This window comes from Crinia signifera, chromosome 2 (assembly GCF_055691185.1).
Source record: "Crinia signifera chromosome 2, ASM5569118v1, whole genome shotgun sequence".
Classification (NCBI taxonomy): Eukaryota; Metazoa; Chordata; class Amphibia; order Anura; family Myobatrachidae; genus Crinia; species Crinia signifera.
In genome coordinates this window covers 281,704,606-281,723,618 of record NC_139218.1, presented here as the reverse complement: position 1 = coordinate 281,723,618, position 19,013 = coordinate 281,704,606, and the positions used below count along the sequence as shown (strand labels likewise).

At 41.9% G+C, this 19,013-nt stretch overlaps 1 protein-coding gene across 5 annotated transcripts in view; it reads right to left on the bottom strand.

Annotated features, from left to right (window-relative positions):
- TFDP1 (transcription factor Dp-1) overlaps positions 1-19,013 on the bottom strand; it is an 88,780-nt gene that overhangs the window by 18,857 nt on the left and 50,910 nt on the right. For 4 of the 5 annotated variants that reach the window (XM_083168723.1, XM_083168722.1, XM_083168725.1 and 1 more), the window contains exons 4-8: positions 16,717-16,814; positions 14,545-14,666; positions 7,628-7,793; positions 7,352-7,498; positions 5,995-6,063 (exon numbers count right to left, since the gene is read on the bottom strand). In XM_083168723.1, coding sequence (XP_083024849.1) covers positions 5,995-6,063; positions 7,352-7,498; positions 7,628-7,793; positions 14,545-14,666; positions 16,717-16,814 — 602 coding nt within the window. Of the gene's footprint in view, positions 1-5,994; positions 6,064-7,351; positions 7,499-7,627; positions 7,794-14,544; positions 14,667-16,342; positions 16,422-16,716; positions 16,815-19,013 lie in introns of those variants that run through there. The other variant, XM_083168726.1, reaches the window with a different exon arrangement.

Here is a 19,013-nt window from a genome sequence, read left to right as displayed (position 1 = left end):
GATCGAATCCTCGGGCGAATCCTCTTGATAGCCTGACAAAACCTTATCAGACTGATCAGCAAGTTTTCGGTCCAACAAAACACTTTAATGCTGATATGTGCACCTTCAGTGTAGACCCTGCTAACCCCTTGTTGAAACCGTCACATAGGAATTGCAGCACCTGCGATATGTTCGCCTTTGGGAACTGAAACTTTCCTTTGGACCATTTGGCAAAGATTCTCCAGACTCTGTAGTAAATATCGGATGACACCTTTTTCCTAGCCTGAAGAAGTATTTCAATCACCTCCGGTGACAAATGTTTTCCTCTCAACTGTTGCCTCTCAATTTCCACACCTTCAATGACAATTTCTGAGGAACTTGACATGTGACTGGTCCCTGGGACAGCAGATCCACTGAAACTGGCAGGAATAGGGGCTCTGCCACTGACATACTCTCCAGCATCGGGAACCTAGCCCTCCTGGGCCAGAACGGTAGGACTATTATCACCCGACACCTCTCTGTCCTGATTTTCCACAGTACCCTGTGAATGAGGGAAAAAGGTGGGAACACATAAGCTAGAGCATAGTTCCACTTCTGCAACAGGGCATCGATCCCACACGACCCCTGCGTCTGGTACCTTGAGAAGAATCAAGGGACTTTTTTGTTGACTGATGATACCATGAGGTCTATTTCTGGCACGCCGAAGCGCTCTACTATTAGCTCGAAAACCGACTGCTTTAGTTCCCATTCGCCTGGAACTAACGTACTGCGACTCAAGAAGTCTGCAATTTGGTCTTCCTCTCCTGGAATGTGCAACGCTGAGATAGACTGGAGATTTACGTCGGCCCAAGACATGTTCTCCACCTCGTCTAGCAACACCCGACTTCTTGTACCCCCTTGGCGGTTGATATAAGAGACCATTGTGATGTTGTCTGAGAACACTCGAAGATGGGTTTCTTTGATATCTTCTGCAAAGAATTTTATCACCTGCCATACTGCCCTCAATTCCCTGTGGTTTGATGACCATTCCTTTTCTAGCATCGACCACCTTCCTTGGCACGATTTGCCCAACCCGTGTGCCCCCCAACCGGAGGCGCTGGCATCTGTAGTTATTACTACGAACGTTGGACTTTCTAGTGCCCATTTTCTTTCTCTCAGACGTTCGTTACTCCACCATACCAGAGACTCTCTTACTGCGTTTGGGATTTTTATTATCTGATCCAACGACGTGTGGCTTTTGGAGAATCTTAGAAGGAACCATTGCAGTGGCCTCATCCTCCATATCGCCCAAGGAGTTACCTCTACTGCTGAGGCCATCATCCCCAGTAAACTCATTGCAGTTCTTAGGGATATGTGGGGATTGTTGTAAATAAGTGTAATCAACTGCTGGATTTTTTCTTTCTGAGAGGGATATTTGGAAAGACACTGTCCACTAGGATACCTAGAAATTGAATGCTCTGAGAAGGAATGAGTCGGCTCTTCTCCCAATTGATCATCCACCCGTGATCTTGAAGAAACTTGATGGTGTAAACACTTTCTTCCTCGGACCGTGCTGCTATCAGTATGTCGTCTAGATACGCCCATAACATAATCTTCTGTCTTCTTAGTCTTTCTACTAGAACCACCTGAACCTTCATAAAGACTCGAGGGGATAAAGTCAGGCCGAACGGCAGGCACAGGAATTGAAAATGCTTTTCTTCTATGGCGAACCTCAGATATTTTCTGTCGCCTGTAAAAATTGGGATGTGAAAATATGCATCTTTTAAAATCGATTGCCACTAGATAATAGTCTTTTCTGATCCCCATCAAAATAGATTTGGTTGTTTCCATGTGAAACTTTTTTTCTTAGGCGATCGTTTATACTCCTCAAGTCGAGGATAGTTCTGAATCCGCCTGACACCTTGCTTATCACAAACAAACGGGAGTAATATCCTAGTCCCCTTTCTATTTCTGGGACTTCTACCGCATGTGTGTCGATAAGTGCTTGCAAACTTAACTTTAAAACCTCTTTTTCTGTTTCTAGCAGAGGCACTCTGGAACTCAAAAACTTTGCCAATCTTGGCCTTGAAAGAAACTCCAAACGGTAACCTTGTGTTACTATCTCTAACACCCATTTGTCTGAAATGCTTTGCTCCCACATATGAGCAAACTCCAGAAGCCTCCCTGCTACTGGAACCTGCTCCATGGGGCATCTGGTGTCACTGTTTCTGACTTGCGTCAGAGCTTTCGCCTCTCTTTTTGATGTATTGGCGAAAAAATGCACGCGTTGTACCAGAAGTGTACCTGTTGCAAAACGGCCTACCAGGCCTGTATGATCTGGCTTGCCTGTATGACTGCCTGTTGGAGTAGGACTGAAACCTGCCTCTCATCTTGAGGCAACCTCACGGATTTGCCACCCGACATCCTCTGAATCATGAGGTCGAGTTTACTTCCAAATAGAAAAGCACCTTCATATGGAAGGGTCGCAAGTTTATTCTTGGAGTGCGAATCTGCCGCCCAAGATTTCAACCAAAGGGCCCTTCTGGCCACAACCCCTGAAGTTAGAGACTTGGCAGAGAAATCCAAAACATCTAATGACGCCTCACAGACGTAATCTACCGCCATCTGAATCTGCGCCAGACTCTTGCTCATCTGGTCACGAGATCCTCTGTCCTGCAAGTCATCCTGCAATGCTGCACACCAAATTCTTAATGCTACACCTGACTTCATCGACACCGATGTTGATATATGTAACCGCTTTAATGCACTCTCCATTTTTTTTCTCCATGGGGTCTTTTAAGGACGCACCGTCCTGTAATGGTATGGTTGTCCGAGTGGTGACTTCAGATACGGCTGCATCTATCTTAGGGATGTTACTCCATTTCAAAAAGTCCTCATCCTCAATAGGGAATATTTATCGACCCTCTTAAAAGGAACCCACTAGCTTCCTTGATCTGTCCTCAAACAGCGTGTCCAACTCTGTCTTTACTGGTTGTTTGTAATTCAGAGTTTTATAGAGGTTCTTCAACACCACTTCTACTAAACCTAAATCAAATAGTCGTTCCTCTTCAATGACTTTCCACTGCTGAGTCAGGGAGATCACCTGAGGCATTATCATCAGACCCCAAAATAACTGATCCACCTGGTTTGTGATCTAGATCTCTTGCTGCTAGAAAACTCCTTTTTTGATACAAAATTCTTCTCCATCCATTCTCTAAGCTCAGAGATTTGGTTAGACACAGAAGCAGCTTCTTTCTTCTGCAGACAATTTCTACACAACACATTTTCCCCAGTAAATGATTTGTCACATTCAGGGCATATCTTATCCAATCTCTTCTTGGCTGATTTCTTTTTTGCAACCACAGGCACACTAAAACGAAAAAAGAAATGTACTAACTATCTTTCCTAACCTCAGCAAAAAGTAAAGAACCAGTCCTCACAGAGGACTCACCTGGGCAGCGGTACGTTTGGTTTGGGATAGGCATCCTCCATAATGTGCAGCGCTAGTACTCAGTACACCTCCTTGGCTGACTTCTCCACACACACTGTGAGTAAGTAAACAGCAGCGCCTGTTACACCAGCAAGGCGCTATAAATACCGGCACTTCCGGTATTTGAAACGCATGCGGCCTGCTGTGGAACGAAGACCGCGTGTATGCGCGCCGGAAGTTGCGCGACACTTCCCGCACGGCGCAGCTACAAACACACGCCGGGACTAGTGACCACGCCGGACATGCTGCCGCTGCCTCTCCCCCTGCACCGGACAACACCACTGGCGTCCAGCCACCGCTACTCGGACATACATTTGTGGTGAGTCCTCCATACAGAATATACGGCACATCCAGTAGTGCCATTTTTTCTTAGGGTTTCTAGGCACCGCCAACCCATAGTCTAGAGCAGAAAGATCCATGCCGCCGGCTCGGATCACTACACAGGGTAAGGCACAGCCATCCCCTCGCTGCCAGGTCATATCTATCTCCTAAAATAGCTAACCTAACTACCTGTTACAGACAGAGGAGACAGGAAAAAAAGACTATGTCAGAGGGGAGGTGCTCAGTTATATAGGATATGGAAGAGGAGGAGTCTGGTCCTAGGGGAAAAAACTACCTGTCTAATTGAGAGAGAGAGGGATGAACCCAATGTAATGGCTGCCATGAAGTATGAAGGAGAAATCCCTTTTTGTACAGCTGACTGCACTTGGCAATTAACTATCTATATTTTTGAGTACCTTTTAATTAGATTTCTGGGGTCACCGCCAGCGCATTCTGAATTCAATCCATTTAAGAGCATATACAAATTATGATTGCTGGATTGAGATACTACTTTAAACTTAAATTTTTGTCCTGTGCAGGATACTCTTCTGTCTTGCTTGCTTTTGAAAAAGGATTGAAACCTCCCAATAGAACAAAGTGTGGTGAAAACTGGTGCATTTGGTTTTATTAGAAATTTGCGGCTAATCAGAAAAAATATAACAGTTTAATTTAACATGGAGTAAAGTTCTCTGAACACCCCCAGTGAACTGCAAGCCAGTCCAGGTTCCCTACATCCGCCGCAGCACTCACTGTATCCTATACCATAGGCAGCATGCAGAACCCAAGAAAGCAAGTCCCTGCAAAAAGGCCTAACTCCTATGGACACTTTAAAACACTGGCCTTCTGGGGGGGGGGTCGCAGGAGGCGGAGCAAATGTTACAATAGTTGAGTACCGGCTTCTGCTCACTATGAGACAACCACAGGGTCTAGTGTCTCCAGGGTAGATTTATCAAGCAGTGATAAGGGAGGAGAAGTGATAAAGTGCCGGGTACTTTACCATCGGGCAATCAGCTCCTGACTGTCCGTTTTTAAACCCAGCCTGTAACTTAACAGTCAGGAGCTGAATGGCCGGTAAAAAAGTACCAGGCACTTTATCACTTCCCTTATCACTGCTTCATACTTCTACTCCTCAGTGCCTATGCAATAAAAGGTATGGGGGGAAATTTACTAAAGGAAATTTGTAAAAAATAGGTGTATTTGTATCCAGAAATACACTTATTTTTGACATTTACTATCCCGAAAATATGGCAATTTGTATTCGTATTGATAGCACATCAATACAAATTGCCTTATTTTTGGGATAGTAAATGTCAAAAATAAGTGTATTCTGGATACAAATACACCTATTTTTTTTTACAAATTTCCTTTAGTAAATTTTCCCCGTGGTGTCCAGGGATCCCAAATGGAAAGAGCATGGCTGCACTTTCGAAGATCCCATTTTTCCCAGACTAGAAATTGGTTGGGGGGCACTTCATGCCAATGTGCAAGAAAACCAAAGCACTCCATAAGGGTGGGCACAACAAAAAAAATATAGGTACTTATGTAGTATCTGGGCTGCCGATTTTTTGATTGTATGCCTTAAGTTAAGGCATACAATCAGATGCGATGCGATATCGCATCGCATCGCATCCGATATCGGATGCGATGACCCGATTTTTCCATAGGAATCAATGTTAAAATGATTCCTATGGAAAAATGGGTCCTTTTCATACCCCTACTATCCAAGTGGGCATGGAGTTGGATATAAACCTGTGGCGAGCGTAGCGAGCCACCGAGCCCGAAGCGTGGCGAGCGAAGCGAGCCCCGCGAGGGGACGGTATTCGTCCCCTTGCGGGGCTCGCTTCGCTCGCCACGCTTCGGGCTCGGTGGCTCGCTACGCTCGCCACAGGTTTATATCCAACTCCATGCCCACTTGGATAGTAGGGGTATGAAAAGGACCCATTTTTCCCATTGAATTCCATGTTAAAATGGACTCAGTCCATTTTAACATTGATTCCTATGGAAAAATCGGGTCATCGCATCGCATCGCATCGCATCGAATCGCATGGTCGCATGCGATGCGATCTCCCGATCCGACCCGATTTAGAAATCGGCAGCCCAGATACTACATAAGTACCAAAATATATATATATATATTGCTTTAAGTCCCATAACATCCATCTAATACAGTACAGGTAAAGAAGCGGGATACCCAACCTGTAGGATAGACAAAAAAAAAAAAGTACCTGTAGTATAAGTTCCTGTAACTGAGACTGTTTTTGCTTTATTCTTTCAAGTCGTCTTTGTCTTTCAACCTAATAAAAATTAAATTCCCTTCAGTAGCTTGCCAACATGGATTGTTTAACAAACACAAAATATCATAGGTATACAATTAACGTAACTTTACATTTAATTTGAAAAAAAAAAAAAAGGCAAAAAGCACAGAAGATGCTACTTATACTGCATAGTTAATATAGATTTAAATATATAAGATATTTGTTAATATATTGCTGGAAGTTACACGCTACTAGATTACATTAATTCTATACAGTAATGAGCAAAATCGTTCAATAAGAAACAAACCCGCTGTATACAGAACTTACAATAGATTAAATAGGCATTTAAGATGTGTAATAAGTACTATGCTAGAACTATAGTACAATATGAAATAAAGTTAGCAAACACTATGCATGTGCAGAATGAGGCAAGCTTTTCACACAAACAAACCTGTTGTCATGTCTTTTTAGGTGGTGAAAAGGCATTCTAGGATGCCATATTTCATGTATATGCAAGGAAAATAACCATAAAAGCTGCCAAGTTGATTCCCTAGAGAGAACCTGCACTGCATCAGTTAAAAGCAAACAAAAGAAAAAGTAGAAAGGAGACTCTTGCTGTAGAGGCGTTGTTTCTAATGGCAGTGGGTTAAGGTGTTTGACGATAGCTGGCGTGGCGTTTTTCCCAGTTGCAGATGTTTAGTGAATGGCTTTGCCTCAAGTTTCTTCACTCCTGGAAAGTTGTTTTGCGCGGTTTGAATCTTTCTTATCAGTCTGTCACTGCCATATAGTGTAAAATATACGGTTTTGTTGGGAAATGGCCGCTGGTAACTGATACCACAGTACCTATCTACTCTGTTACAATATATGAGCTTGAAAAAGGTACCCCCATTGCAGTTGTAATTCACATTATGTGTAGAAAAGTAATTTTGACATTACTCTGCTAAGGTTGAACCTAGTGATGGGAGTACCCGTGTGTATGTGCCCGGGTTTTTTTTCTTATATAAGATTTATTCCGTGATGCTATATGTGCAGTAATGTACTCATATGTCACACTGGTCCCCACAGATGAAAAAATAAAATACATTGGTCCTCACATGAAAACAAGAGACCATTGAATAACAGTTGTACTGGTGGTGGTTGCTGTAAATTGATGTGGACGTCTCAAGCCGGGGCCACACTAATGTGCCATGGCACAGTGGTTGAAAAACGCTGCTCTTGTGTTTGAGAGATTTGGATGGAAGTGATATTTTGGACACTACGCATGCATAATCTCAATGCGAGCAGAAATTTGTATCACTTATCACATTATATTCCACCTTGGACATACCTCTAGATTTTGACATTCCTGAGCAGAGTTTGTTGGTAGACCGATCCATTTTATTTCCTTTTTCTCTTTAGAAATAATGTTCATTGCCATAAGCACATTTAAGGCATCATAGACGCGGCGTCTTATATTCTTCTGATCATATGCTTGCTGTAAACAATTAAAAATACAAAATGAAACAAATGTACCTTAAAATGGTTTTCAACCAAGACACTGACCAGGAATACTGCACCAAATGTACTTATTTGATGCAGAAAACCAATGGTAAAGGCCACTCACCGATTCATTTGGCGATATGTGGTTATCAGAGGAGCTAAATTCTGCTACCAACTCGTCTGCCACCTCATTATATGACGTTGTGCCCTTCTTCTGCACTTTTTCACAAACCTTCATGGAGAAGTGACGTAAGCCCTTGCCATTTTTCTCTCCTTTTTTATTTCTTTTCCTACAGAAAACAGGCATTAAATACTTTAAAACAGTACATCAGGTTGTTCACATGTCAAAGCTTTATGCTAACAGGAAACTATAGAGGAAAAAAAAAAAGCCAAGAAAATAAAAAGCAAGCTTAGTGCAGTAATTTCCCTTCAACCGTTTAATAAAAAAAAGGACGAAGGTCATCATTTCTGTGCTGTAAAGCCATGATTAAATGAGAACCAGAATACACATTGTTTTTGTTATTGTTCTGGTAGTAGCAAGTGCTAGTTAATAGAAAGGAGTCATTGCTCATTTAGCCTTTATATGTAATAATTAGGCACAAAGGATGCCTGAGCGCCACCAGTTCGTGTATTTTAGGCCAGCGTGGAGTGTCTTTTCTCCATAAAGGAAACTTATTTGCACTGCTATGAAAAAGACAGTCAGATTATGCTGATTAAGTTATGTGCCATTAATAATAAGCAAAGTATGCTTGTGTGTCCTATTCGAAGAGCGATGCAAATAAGACGCATTGCGGAGGGGGTGCACAAAAATATGCCAGGCATTAGTAAACAAATTAGGCGTGACTAAAAGGGCTGTTTAACATGACTGCAGCAACTATGCATCTGTATTCTACTTCATACAATGAAACTGTAAAATCCTGCCCATACACTAGACCAACTTTCCTCCAACTATTTGGGTTGCACTTAAAATCTGGTACTGGATAGTAGCAAGTGACAATCAGCATTTTCCCACAAAATGCTGATTGTCACTTACAAATTACTTTTGCTCCTATTACCAGATTTTTAGGCAATCCAAGAAAGTATGGCCACCATATGCAGGTAACACTAAAAACAATAATAATGCTACTTCCATCTGATCAGGTGTGACCAGTGTGAACCCGGGTGGTGGGGCAGTGTAAACCGTTATCTTACACCAACGGTAGAGCCTGACCTCCAAAGAAATGCCAGATTCGTTGTAAACGATGGCGAATCCGAGTCATTGAATACTGGCCACAGACTCTTCGTTCCCCCCTGATTATTTATATGAGCAACAGTAACGTTGTCCGACATCACTCTTAGGTTGGAGTTCCGAATTCTCTTTCAGACAGCAGATGCCTTCCTTACAGCGTGTAATTCTCTTACGTTTGATGACCTTGAGCTCTTCCCAGGACCAGGTTTCTTGTACTGAACTGTTTTCCAGATGTGCACCCCAATCTTGTAGACTTGTGTCTGTTGTAAGAACTAGGAACTCTGGGTCTGCTAGGTGGAAATGGGTAACAACTGCGCTGAGTTTGCAGTATCGATGGTTGCTGCAGGTTTATACCCTGGGTATACTACAGGATACCCTATACAGAAATATACATACAGTAGAGGGGGTGTGGGTATATTCTGTGCTAACCTTCTCTGCTTAATGCACGTGGATAAAAAAAATTATATTCAGTGACAATATTTTTTTATAAAAAAAAATAATTAAAAAAAGATATACTTTTTACACTTTATACAAGTCAATGATAATCCTTATGGGGTGTCCTAATACCGGTGGTATACTACAGGACAAGACAAACTAACAAAAAAAACATACACTGTACTCCTTTGTGGGCGCTTTGTTTTTTTGCAAATACAAAGTCTCAAGGGTAATCCGGAGAGAGCAAAGTCAGTTTGACTGAAGCAAAGAATTTGCCTACCAGTTACCAACCCACCTTAGAGCCTAGAGCAAGAACTAGAAAGAAAAGATGGAAACCATCACTTTGAGGATAATGGAAGAAAGAGACAATACCAGAACCCCACCCACAATAGCAGACCGAAGAGAGAACACCAGTACCCAGATAACAAGACCCTCATAAGAAGCTTCAACCAGGGGAGAAGGGACCAGGAAGAAGGTGACACATCAGCCCGAACATTGAGACGAATAAATGAAAAACCAATAGACACCAGTTCAGAAGAAGAGGAGGTCCTGATGGATGAGGCCGAACGACATATGGAAGATTTTTTAGGTCTGGTTTACAACAGCAGGATTCGGAAACAAGGAGCGATTCCAAAAAACAGCCAAACAGACCCCAAAAGTGGGGGGAAAAAAACAAAAACAACAAGGAATTTAATTACAAGCGAGGGAAGCATTGAGGTAACAAAACCAAAAAGCAACAAGAGAAGAAAGGAGGGGAGAAGGAAGCACCAAAAAGCATATTCAACCTAAGTAAATATGCACGCTCAGAGACAGAAATAGCGGTCCTTCAAAAGGGATTGAAATTTGCCCCCACGAACAAACTGGACAAATTCAGAACATACATTGACCTCCACAAATTTATACGAAAACTGACCCTGAAGAAATTCTTTAATCAGAAAGAAAGGGACAAGATGAACATCAAAGCAACATCTGACGCTTTTGAACATACAACACTAAAGGAGAAATCCACTTTCTATCCACAATACCTCAAAGGACCACTAAGTAAAACCTTCCAAAGGCTAGTTGAAAAAGAGACATAGAAGAAACCACAAGCAACATTAATAAGCGGTCATACAACATCACAGCCAAAGAAAGAAAAGCATTAGACTCCCTAAGAAACAATGAGGAATTTGTTGTTATAAAGCCAGCGGACAAGGGAGGGGCCATTGTGATAATTGACAGACAAATATGTAAAAGAAGCGATAACACAGCTAGAAGACTCTACTACGTATGAGCAACTCAGGACAGACCCTACGGCGAAATATAAGACCGAACTGAACACCCTACTGGCTAAAGGTTTGAAAGAAGGGACCCTCAAACCTCCAGAAGAACGACCCCATCATACCAGTGTTCTACCACCTGCCTAAATTACACAAGGACCAAACAAACCCACCAGGCAGACCAATAGTATCGGGGGTAAAGTCGCTCACTTCGAAATTATCCAAATACGTTGATGAATTCCTGCAACCCAGTGTATCTGGGTTTGCTAGGCTGGAAAATCTTGTCCCTAAGCCATCTAGCCACCATCTCAGGGATTCTCTTGTTTTAACATTCAATAGAATTTGTATTCTCTCGCTGCTTCTGTTTTCACATACGGCAGTTGCCACTGTAGACCCCTCATGTACCATTGAGCCCAGGGGATGATATGGATGCAGGATGCCATCATTCCCAAAAGTTGAAGGCCTGACTTTAAAGGAACATTTTCCTTGTAGCAAGATCAATTGAGCAAGATTCTGTATTTTCAGACACCGGTCTCTTGATAATTTCACCGAAAACATCTTAGTCTCTATAAGGACTCCCAGAAATTTGATCGTTTGAGAAGGTAGCAGCTGGCTTTTCTCTTGGTTGATTATCCAACCATGATTCTGCAAGAATTTTATTTTGAACTTCACACTGTGCTGAACCTCCTCTATTGATTTTCCTGACTGCAACAGGTTGTCGAAATAGGGCCAAATTTGCACCCCCTGCTTCCTCAGTTCTGCTATAAGTGTTACTAGGATCTTTGTAAAAACACTCTGGGAGATGTTTCAAGTCCAAATGGAAGACAGGTGAATTGACAAAGGAGACCTTGAAGAGAGAATCTCAGAATTTTTCTGTCTTTGTGACATATTGCGACATGGTAACAGGAGTCTTAAAATCGATGGAGGCTAAAAAGTCTCTCTGCTTTATACCTGTGAGAATCGAACTTCTTGTTTCCATCCGGTTCTTTTTCTATATATATGTTTAGCTCTCAGATTCAAAATGGTGTTTTTTCCCCACAAGGAATAGGTTTGAATAAAACTCTTGACTTAATTGATCTTCTGAAACACTCAACTGCTCCTATTTCCAGGAACTGTTGAATTTTCAGAAGGGTCTGCCTCTCAGCCTTTTTATCTGGTACACGCGACTCGAGGAATCTTTCCTTCCAAGGATTTCTTAAAAACTATCTAGTAACCTCTTTCTACAATGTTGATTGTCCACTTGTCTGTAATTGTCCTTTGAGACCTTTGCAAACTGAAATAGATGGGCTCCTACTTTTACTTTTGATCCACCATCATAATTTTGTGCCTCTTCTAAAATGATTGGCGAAAGGACTGGTGAGTCAGATTAGGGTTACCTCTTCAGAAGTAAGGACAACCCGGGCAATAACTCTAAGCCTCCCTATATGCCTGTTTGGTTGAAGTAGGTATGGGGAAACCGATTTCTTTTATCCTGGGGTAATCTGACTGATTTCCTGCCTGAAATCCTCTGGATCATTGAGTAATTTTGCCCCAAACAAGAAGAAATTTCCTTTGAAAGGTAAAGTAGTCAACATATTATTTGAGTTTGCATCAGCGCTCCAAGGTTTAAGCCAGAGTGCCCTCCTAGCCATGACTCCTGCTGCCATGGTCTTTGATGAGAAGGACACTGCATCGAGAGATGATTCACACAGATACTCTATGGCCTTCTGTATTATTTGCAGACTTCTGGAATGATATTGCTTAGAAATTCTATCATTGATATCTGTGTGTAGGTCAGAAGACCACAGTCTTCGTGCTCTAGATACCGAAGCTATAGCAACACTAGATTTAAGTGATAAGGCTGATGCCTGATGTAATTTTCTGAGTGAATTTTCAATTTTTCTCTCCATTGCGTCCTTAAACACCTCTCCATCTACTAATGGTATTGTTGTTCTGGAAGTTAATTTCACCACCGCATCAACTTTTGGAACCAAACACCATTCAGAAATTCTTCATCCTTGAATGGATACATTTTATCCACTCTGGCCCAACCTCCCAGCTTCTTATCAATATTAGTCCATTCTTTGTTATCTCCCAGACTACCTTATGGACTGGAAAGGTTCTACCTTTAATGCATCTTTCTTCAAAAAACGGATCTTCTGTTGTATTAGGGACTTCTTGGTAATTCATGGATTTGTAAATTATTTTTCAATATACTCTCCACTAGATCAAGATTAAATGCTCTAACATCTTCCTCTAACTCTCCTGATTCAGCCAAATTTTCCTCAAAGAGGTCTAACTCCTCAGATGATCCTTCTCCTTCATATACCATTCCCGCTTGATCCCTAGATCTTTTAGGGTGCTGGGACTGATTGTTTCATCCAATCCATTAATTTAAGCATATCAGATTGCTCAGGTTTATCTTCCACTTCATGCTGTGAAGCTTCGCAATCTTTGCACAAGTTTTTTAGAGGCACCAGCAAAAGTTTGATCACAGGCCACGTAAGTACATGTTAACTTCTTTTTAGGGGTACTCTTCTTATGCACAGGAGACCGAGGCACACTACAGAAGAAAAGAAAGCCTAACTTGTATAAAAAAAATATTCTAATGCCCAAAAACCAAAGGGCTTACCTCAAAGGGGCATTATCAGGCTGTTGGGAAGAAGGAACATCCATGCTGCATAGACTTCTGTAATCCACTGCAATGCACACCTAACAGGTGTAACCCTTTAGTCTGCGGCTGAATGTGAAATAAGCCAGCAATGGAACAAAAAAGTTTTACCACCCGATATCCGGGGAACACATTGTGCTGCACCCTCTGTGCACGCCAGGCAGAAGGGAGGTCTAGGCACACTTCCGCCTACTGCGTCTCAGCACCGGCAGCTCCACCGCACTGCTCTGGCTAAAGTCTCAGGAGAATGCCCGGCCAGAGACATAACTCACGCTGCCGCCTGCCGGGTCTACAGTCAGCTCCCCGGCAGAGCCTATCGCTTCTCATCTGTAACGGAGGTACAAAGCAGACAATGTAATACACATGATGCCGCTTCCTCTTCCCAGGGTGCCACCCAAATCAGCTCCTGCTGATACCAGGAGGTAAGCCTGTTTAAAATAAAACAAAGCCCTACCTGTCCTACCTAGACAGGAGAAAAAGACACAGGGAGAAGGGAGGAGCAAGCTATTATACCCAAGATGGGAGGTCCCTGAAAAAAGTCCTGTCTAAACTAGGAGGAGGGGGAATATCCCACTGTCATGCCCGCCATGGGGATCATAGAAGAAATTAAAATGTAAAACTATTTTGAGTTCATAGCGCACTAGATAAAGAAGTTTAAAAAAATACTCAAAAATCCTGACATACATATTAATCTCCAACCCCTGTCTTTTACAGCAACATGATATTTAAAAATTGGGTCAGTGTCTCAAATCAGATTTTGTTTGGTATATGGAGATTATACATGTATTCTGATAAAAATACATTTTATTGAAATTATGTGGTTTCCAAATTATGGCTATGTAGAATTAAAAAAATCTGGCAAAAAATGCACAACCAGCATATATAAAAAGGTGCCCATAGGGTGCAATGCACACTCCCGTGCACATCCCATCATGCTGCACACTTTTTGTACTAGACTGCATCTCATTGCACTGCAAAACCTATGCCAGGCATGTCCAAACTATGGCGCTCCAGCTGTTGTGAAACTACAAGTCCCATCATGCCTTGCCAGAGTTTTGCCATTAGGGAATGCTAAAACTATTGCAAGGCATGCTGGGGTGTGTAGTTTGACAACAGCTGGAGGGCCAGAGTTTGGACATGCCTGACTTATGCAATGCGATCTAGTCCAAATTATATACAATAATTGTACTGTGTATGGGCACCTTAACTATTCAAATCGCCATAGCAGCTCACCTAATTAAGTTAAAGAGAGGCCGCTACTGTGGTTATTTTGCCCTTTTTTATTATATACAACACAATTGGCTTTGTGAGCGAAAATATTGAGGTTTGCTTCACAGATACATTAAGGGAAGAACTATAGGGGGGGGGGGATTCATTTAATGGATTTTCTTAACAATTTCCATAAAAAGATTTGCAAAACACTTTACACTGCAATAATGAAGCATTAGTCAAGTGCATTTCTGGCTTACCCTGCAGACCATGGAGAGGAGTCTGTTGCCTGGTTCTGTGATACAAAGTGCGTGTTTGGAGTATGTGGACTATGTAATAAAATTGTGTTTGGTGCAGATTGTCTCTGTGGTGTCCCAGTGACCTGTGATATGAGGGAGGACCAAACAAAAATAAAAATAAATAAAGTTTAATAAAAGTTAAAGCAGTAAATAAAACTTGTTACAACAACAATACAAAAGGTCTACAATGAACAATTTTGTAGAATGTTTTTATTTTTCACTTACTTTATTAAGTGTATGTAGAATACACTGTACATTATACATATGGATGGTGTAATGGTTATCATTACTGCCTCACAGCACTGCGGTTATGGGCTTGATTCCCACCATGGCCCTAACTTTGTATATTCTCCCCGTGCTTGCGTGGGTTTACTCCAGGTACTCTGGTTTCCTCCCACATTACAAAAATTGGCTCCTAACAAATATTAACCCTAGAATGAATGAGTGTGCATGTACATGTGGTAGGGAATATAGATTGTAAGCTTCACTGGGGCAGGGACTGATATGTACGTTCAAATATTCTCTGTAAAGCGCTACGGAATATATATGCGCTATATAAGAACTTAATAAATAAACACATATAATCCAGCATCACTAGATCTAACTACTGCATAGTTCCAGTCATAACCACACTGAAAATAGTGCAGATAAAATGGCTTTGTGGGCTATTCAGGAGTCGCCCCATTGCACATGCATGACTTAGTATTGCGCAGATTGGTTAAACCCATATCAAGACCTGGTTTGGACAAACTATGTGTTTGAACAGTTCAGCTTGCACTTAAAAACGGCTGCTAACTAAAATTGCCTGCTTGCCTGAATGGAGCAACAATTAAAATGCCCCATTATGCACCATATAGTAGCACTTGAATCTGCCCCTTAGTATTTAAGACACTAAATGGGGGGTGGGGGGGTGAGATGACCTCTGGAGGGACATGGAGGCTACATTTTTTTTTTACACTGCCAAAAGCAACTAAGTTTCCAATTGGTGGTTTCACGGTGTTCATGAGCTCCTGGAATAGGGAGCAGTCGCAGGAAAAGTTCCAGAAAAGGAACAATTATGTTAAACAAGTCCACACCAAGTTTCACCTGTTTTAGACAGCTCCACCCGTGAACAGCTCACTGAGAAGGGGTTGTGTAAATTCCAGAAACATTACCCAAATTTGCACATCTCAGTAATCATTCTAGTGCCGTATCCAATGAGTCATGTGGCATACATGTGGACCTACTCAGGCCGCAACTACACTACTGGTATTTATACCTCAATTGTGAAGTGTAATTAATGGGAGATTTTTCACAGAAGCATCTTTACAGGAAGGGTATTTAAAATAAAATAGGAAGGATTCCATATGCCTATATTTTGTTAATGAGATTATGTATCTATGCATGCATGCATGTATGTATGTGATAAGTGTCAGAGAGGTTTAATGATAGAGCAATATATTTGTGATGCCGTTGAAAACAAATACACACAAACTAAGTGCACTGTAGAGAAATGTAGAGATTTCTGAATTACCATTTGCCACCCTTACAGCTCAAAAGCAGATTTTATTTAGAAAGCAGCATGAAAATTCAATTCCCCAATTGGGGTAAACCAAGAAACAGTTCTTTAAATATCTATAGTTTATAGCAACAATACATGCAAAATAATTAAGACCAAGGTTAAAAAGGAAGTGCACATTTAATGAAGATAATATCAGGAGTTATTTTAAGCTAGCTATCCTTTTGTTCTCCTCCTTAACTGGATAAATGCACTACTTACCATGACCCTATTAGTTGCTGAGAGAGGATTTTTTTTATCATCATCTGCTTTAAGTCCAAGTGACCTCGTTCAATGTTAACTGCACAAACCAGAGCATCTTGATGCATCAAATAATTCCATACAATAAATACATCTTTATTTGCTAAGGGCAGTGTACACAAAGCCAATATTTAAAATAAAGACATTTTAGAGAAAATATAAAATTACACAAAGTGTAAAAACAAATTTCTATGACATACAACTCAGATATACAATCTTAAACCTGTTAAATGCTGTAACAAATAAAAACAGGTTTAGAATTGTGCTACCACAACAGATGTATTCAGTGTTGTATTACAAAGAAAGAAGAAAAAAATAAACGTATGCCTGCTTACCGCTTGTTGAGATATATTGACATTGGACTGTCCAAATGTTTTGGGTAGTAACTGTTTTCCAGCAGAAGATGAATGCACAGCCAACAATGACACTACACCTACAGATAAAATGACAGAAATAGTTCGAACACTGGTCAGCACATATTTTGCAGATAAACATTTGAGCCAGAAAGGTTCAATCTCAATTGTTAAATGGTTCTTAGACAAATACAGCAGGCATTATAGTACATCAAAATATATACATATATAAAAATGGGTACTTGTGTACTAGCACGGCGCCCACGATATTTGGTCGCACGACATATAATCGCATGGCATACACCCGATGCGATTTAAAATTGTATAACCCCCCTAAACGATGTTTAATTGTATAAGCACTCTAATGGGGGCTTACAATGTTAAATGCACCCCCACTATGAATGTGAACCCGAAGCGTGGCGAGCGCAGCGGTACGCGTCGTACGACCTTTTCATACCCCCACTATCCACGTCGGCGTGGAGCCCGAAGCGTGTTGCGAGCGCATGCGTATTACTTTACATGTATTCCGCATGCGCTTGCCGCGCTTTGGGCTCGGTGGCTCGCCACACTATATAAAATAAACTCCACGCCGACGTGGATAGTGGAGGTATGAAAAGGTCGTAGGACGCATACCGCCACCCCTCGCAGGCTCGCCATGCTTCGGGTTGGCGTTGATAGTGGGGGTGCTTTTAACATGGGAAAACCCTTTAGGGTGCTTATACAATTTTAAAAATCGCATACCATTGTATATGCTATTGAATGACATACAATGCCATACAATTCAATGGTATTCAATTTAAAATTGTATAACACCGGGTGCCATCGCATCGCAAGCCTTATGGTCTGTGCTTTTTTGTAATTTTGTTTATATTACACATTTGATAAATTACATGTAGATGAAAGCTCAACTTAATGGTACACTTCCTGATCATGCCCAGGTGATTCTACCTTCCAGGACCAATCATAATACCCATGTACCCCCCAAAAATTTTTTAGTTTACAGGTTGCCAGCAACTACCTATCCGCTCACATCTGGTGTGTTATGCCATTATTAAATAGCCAGAGTGCAGCAATCCTCTGAAAACAGTTTCCAGAGTAGTTCTAGAATTAAGCAAAACGATAGCCACCATTCTCTTCAACCGCCGGCCCATCTGTCGCTTGGAAACTTCTGCGGCTCCCAGCATCTTCACTGCCACAGGTTGCCCTGAAGCAGCACCTCTCTTCTCTGCTAGTCAGGGAGGGAGGGTCAAGTGACCCCAGTTGTATGAGCCATCTAATGGCAGATTGCATGTGTTTAAAAGCACATGCAATCTGCTCCCAATCCCAACTGATCTGACGTGCAGCACATCTCAGCAGAGGACCAATCCTCCAACCCCCTGGGCTGGCATCACATGATTGTGTGCACACAATCTGCATAAAATCCCTCCAGATTGTATGATTAGGTGCAAGGTTTTTCAGGCGTATATGGGGGCCTTTAGGAAGAAGTCTTGATGGCCATCGCTGGGATTTAAGAGATTCAGAGTTTATGGAAACCTGTACTTTGTCTATGTGTATTAAGCTAGATGAGTTTAAGGGAACTCAAGGTGGGTGACATTACAAATCCTGATGGTTGTGATGGTAGAGTACACACCACCACTATTAGTGGTCACATGCAGTAATATAATGTGCATGCCCTAAGATACCACCGGTTGCACCACTGAAACATGCTCCGACCCTTTCTCCAGCTCATTAGTGGCTGTTATCAGCTGCTCTCTCAGACACTCCCATAAGGATTTATTTTTGCATCCATTTCTAGCCACCGCCAGCATTCATCCGCAATGGCACATCAGGTGCTGGAAGAGGGCAGCGGAGAGCTAGCAGGCGGCAGAATTGTTTAACACTGGCCAGCCCTCTGATTGGCTGCCCAGTGTTTTAAACAATTCTGCCGGTAATACCTTGTTTTGTCCAGAGCTGGATAAAATTGTGGTGGCTACATCAAAGATAGTCTTTTTGCCATCAGCTCCTCCTAGGCCTAAAACAAGTGTCCTTTCGTCCACAAGTAAAACCAAGAGGTCAGTCCTCTGCCAGAATTCTCCCACCCCCTAGGAGGCCTGCCAGCGGTATAAAACCATCAGTCTTGGTCTGGATGCAGACAGGCCCCATGAGCCTGCCCAATGACCGCAGAACCTCACTTGGTCACAATGTGGCAGGACACTACAGATTTTTGGGTCCGCTAAATTGTATCAAAAAGATTACACTTGACGGCCAAATGACAAAAAGCAAAGGCCCTACAGCTCTTC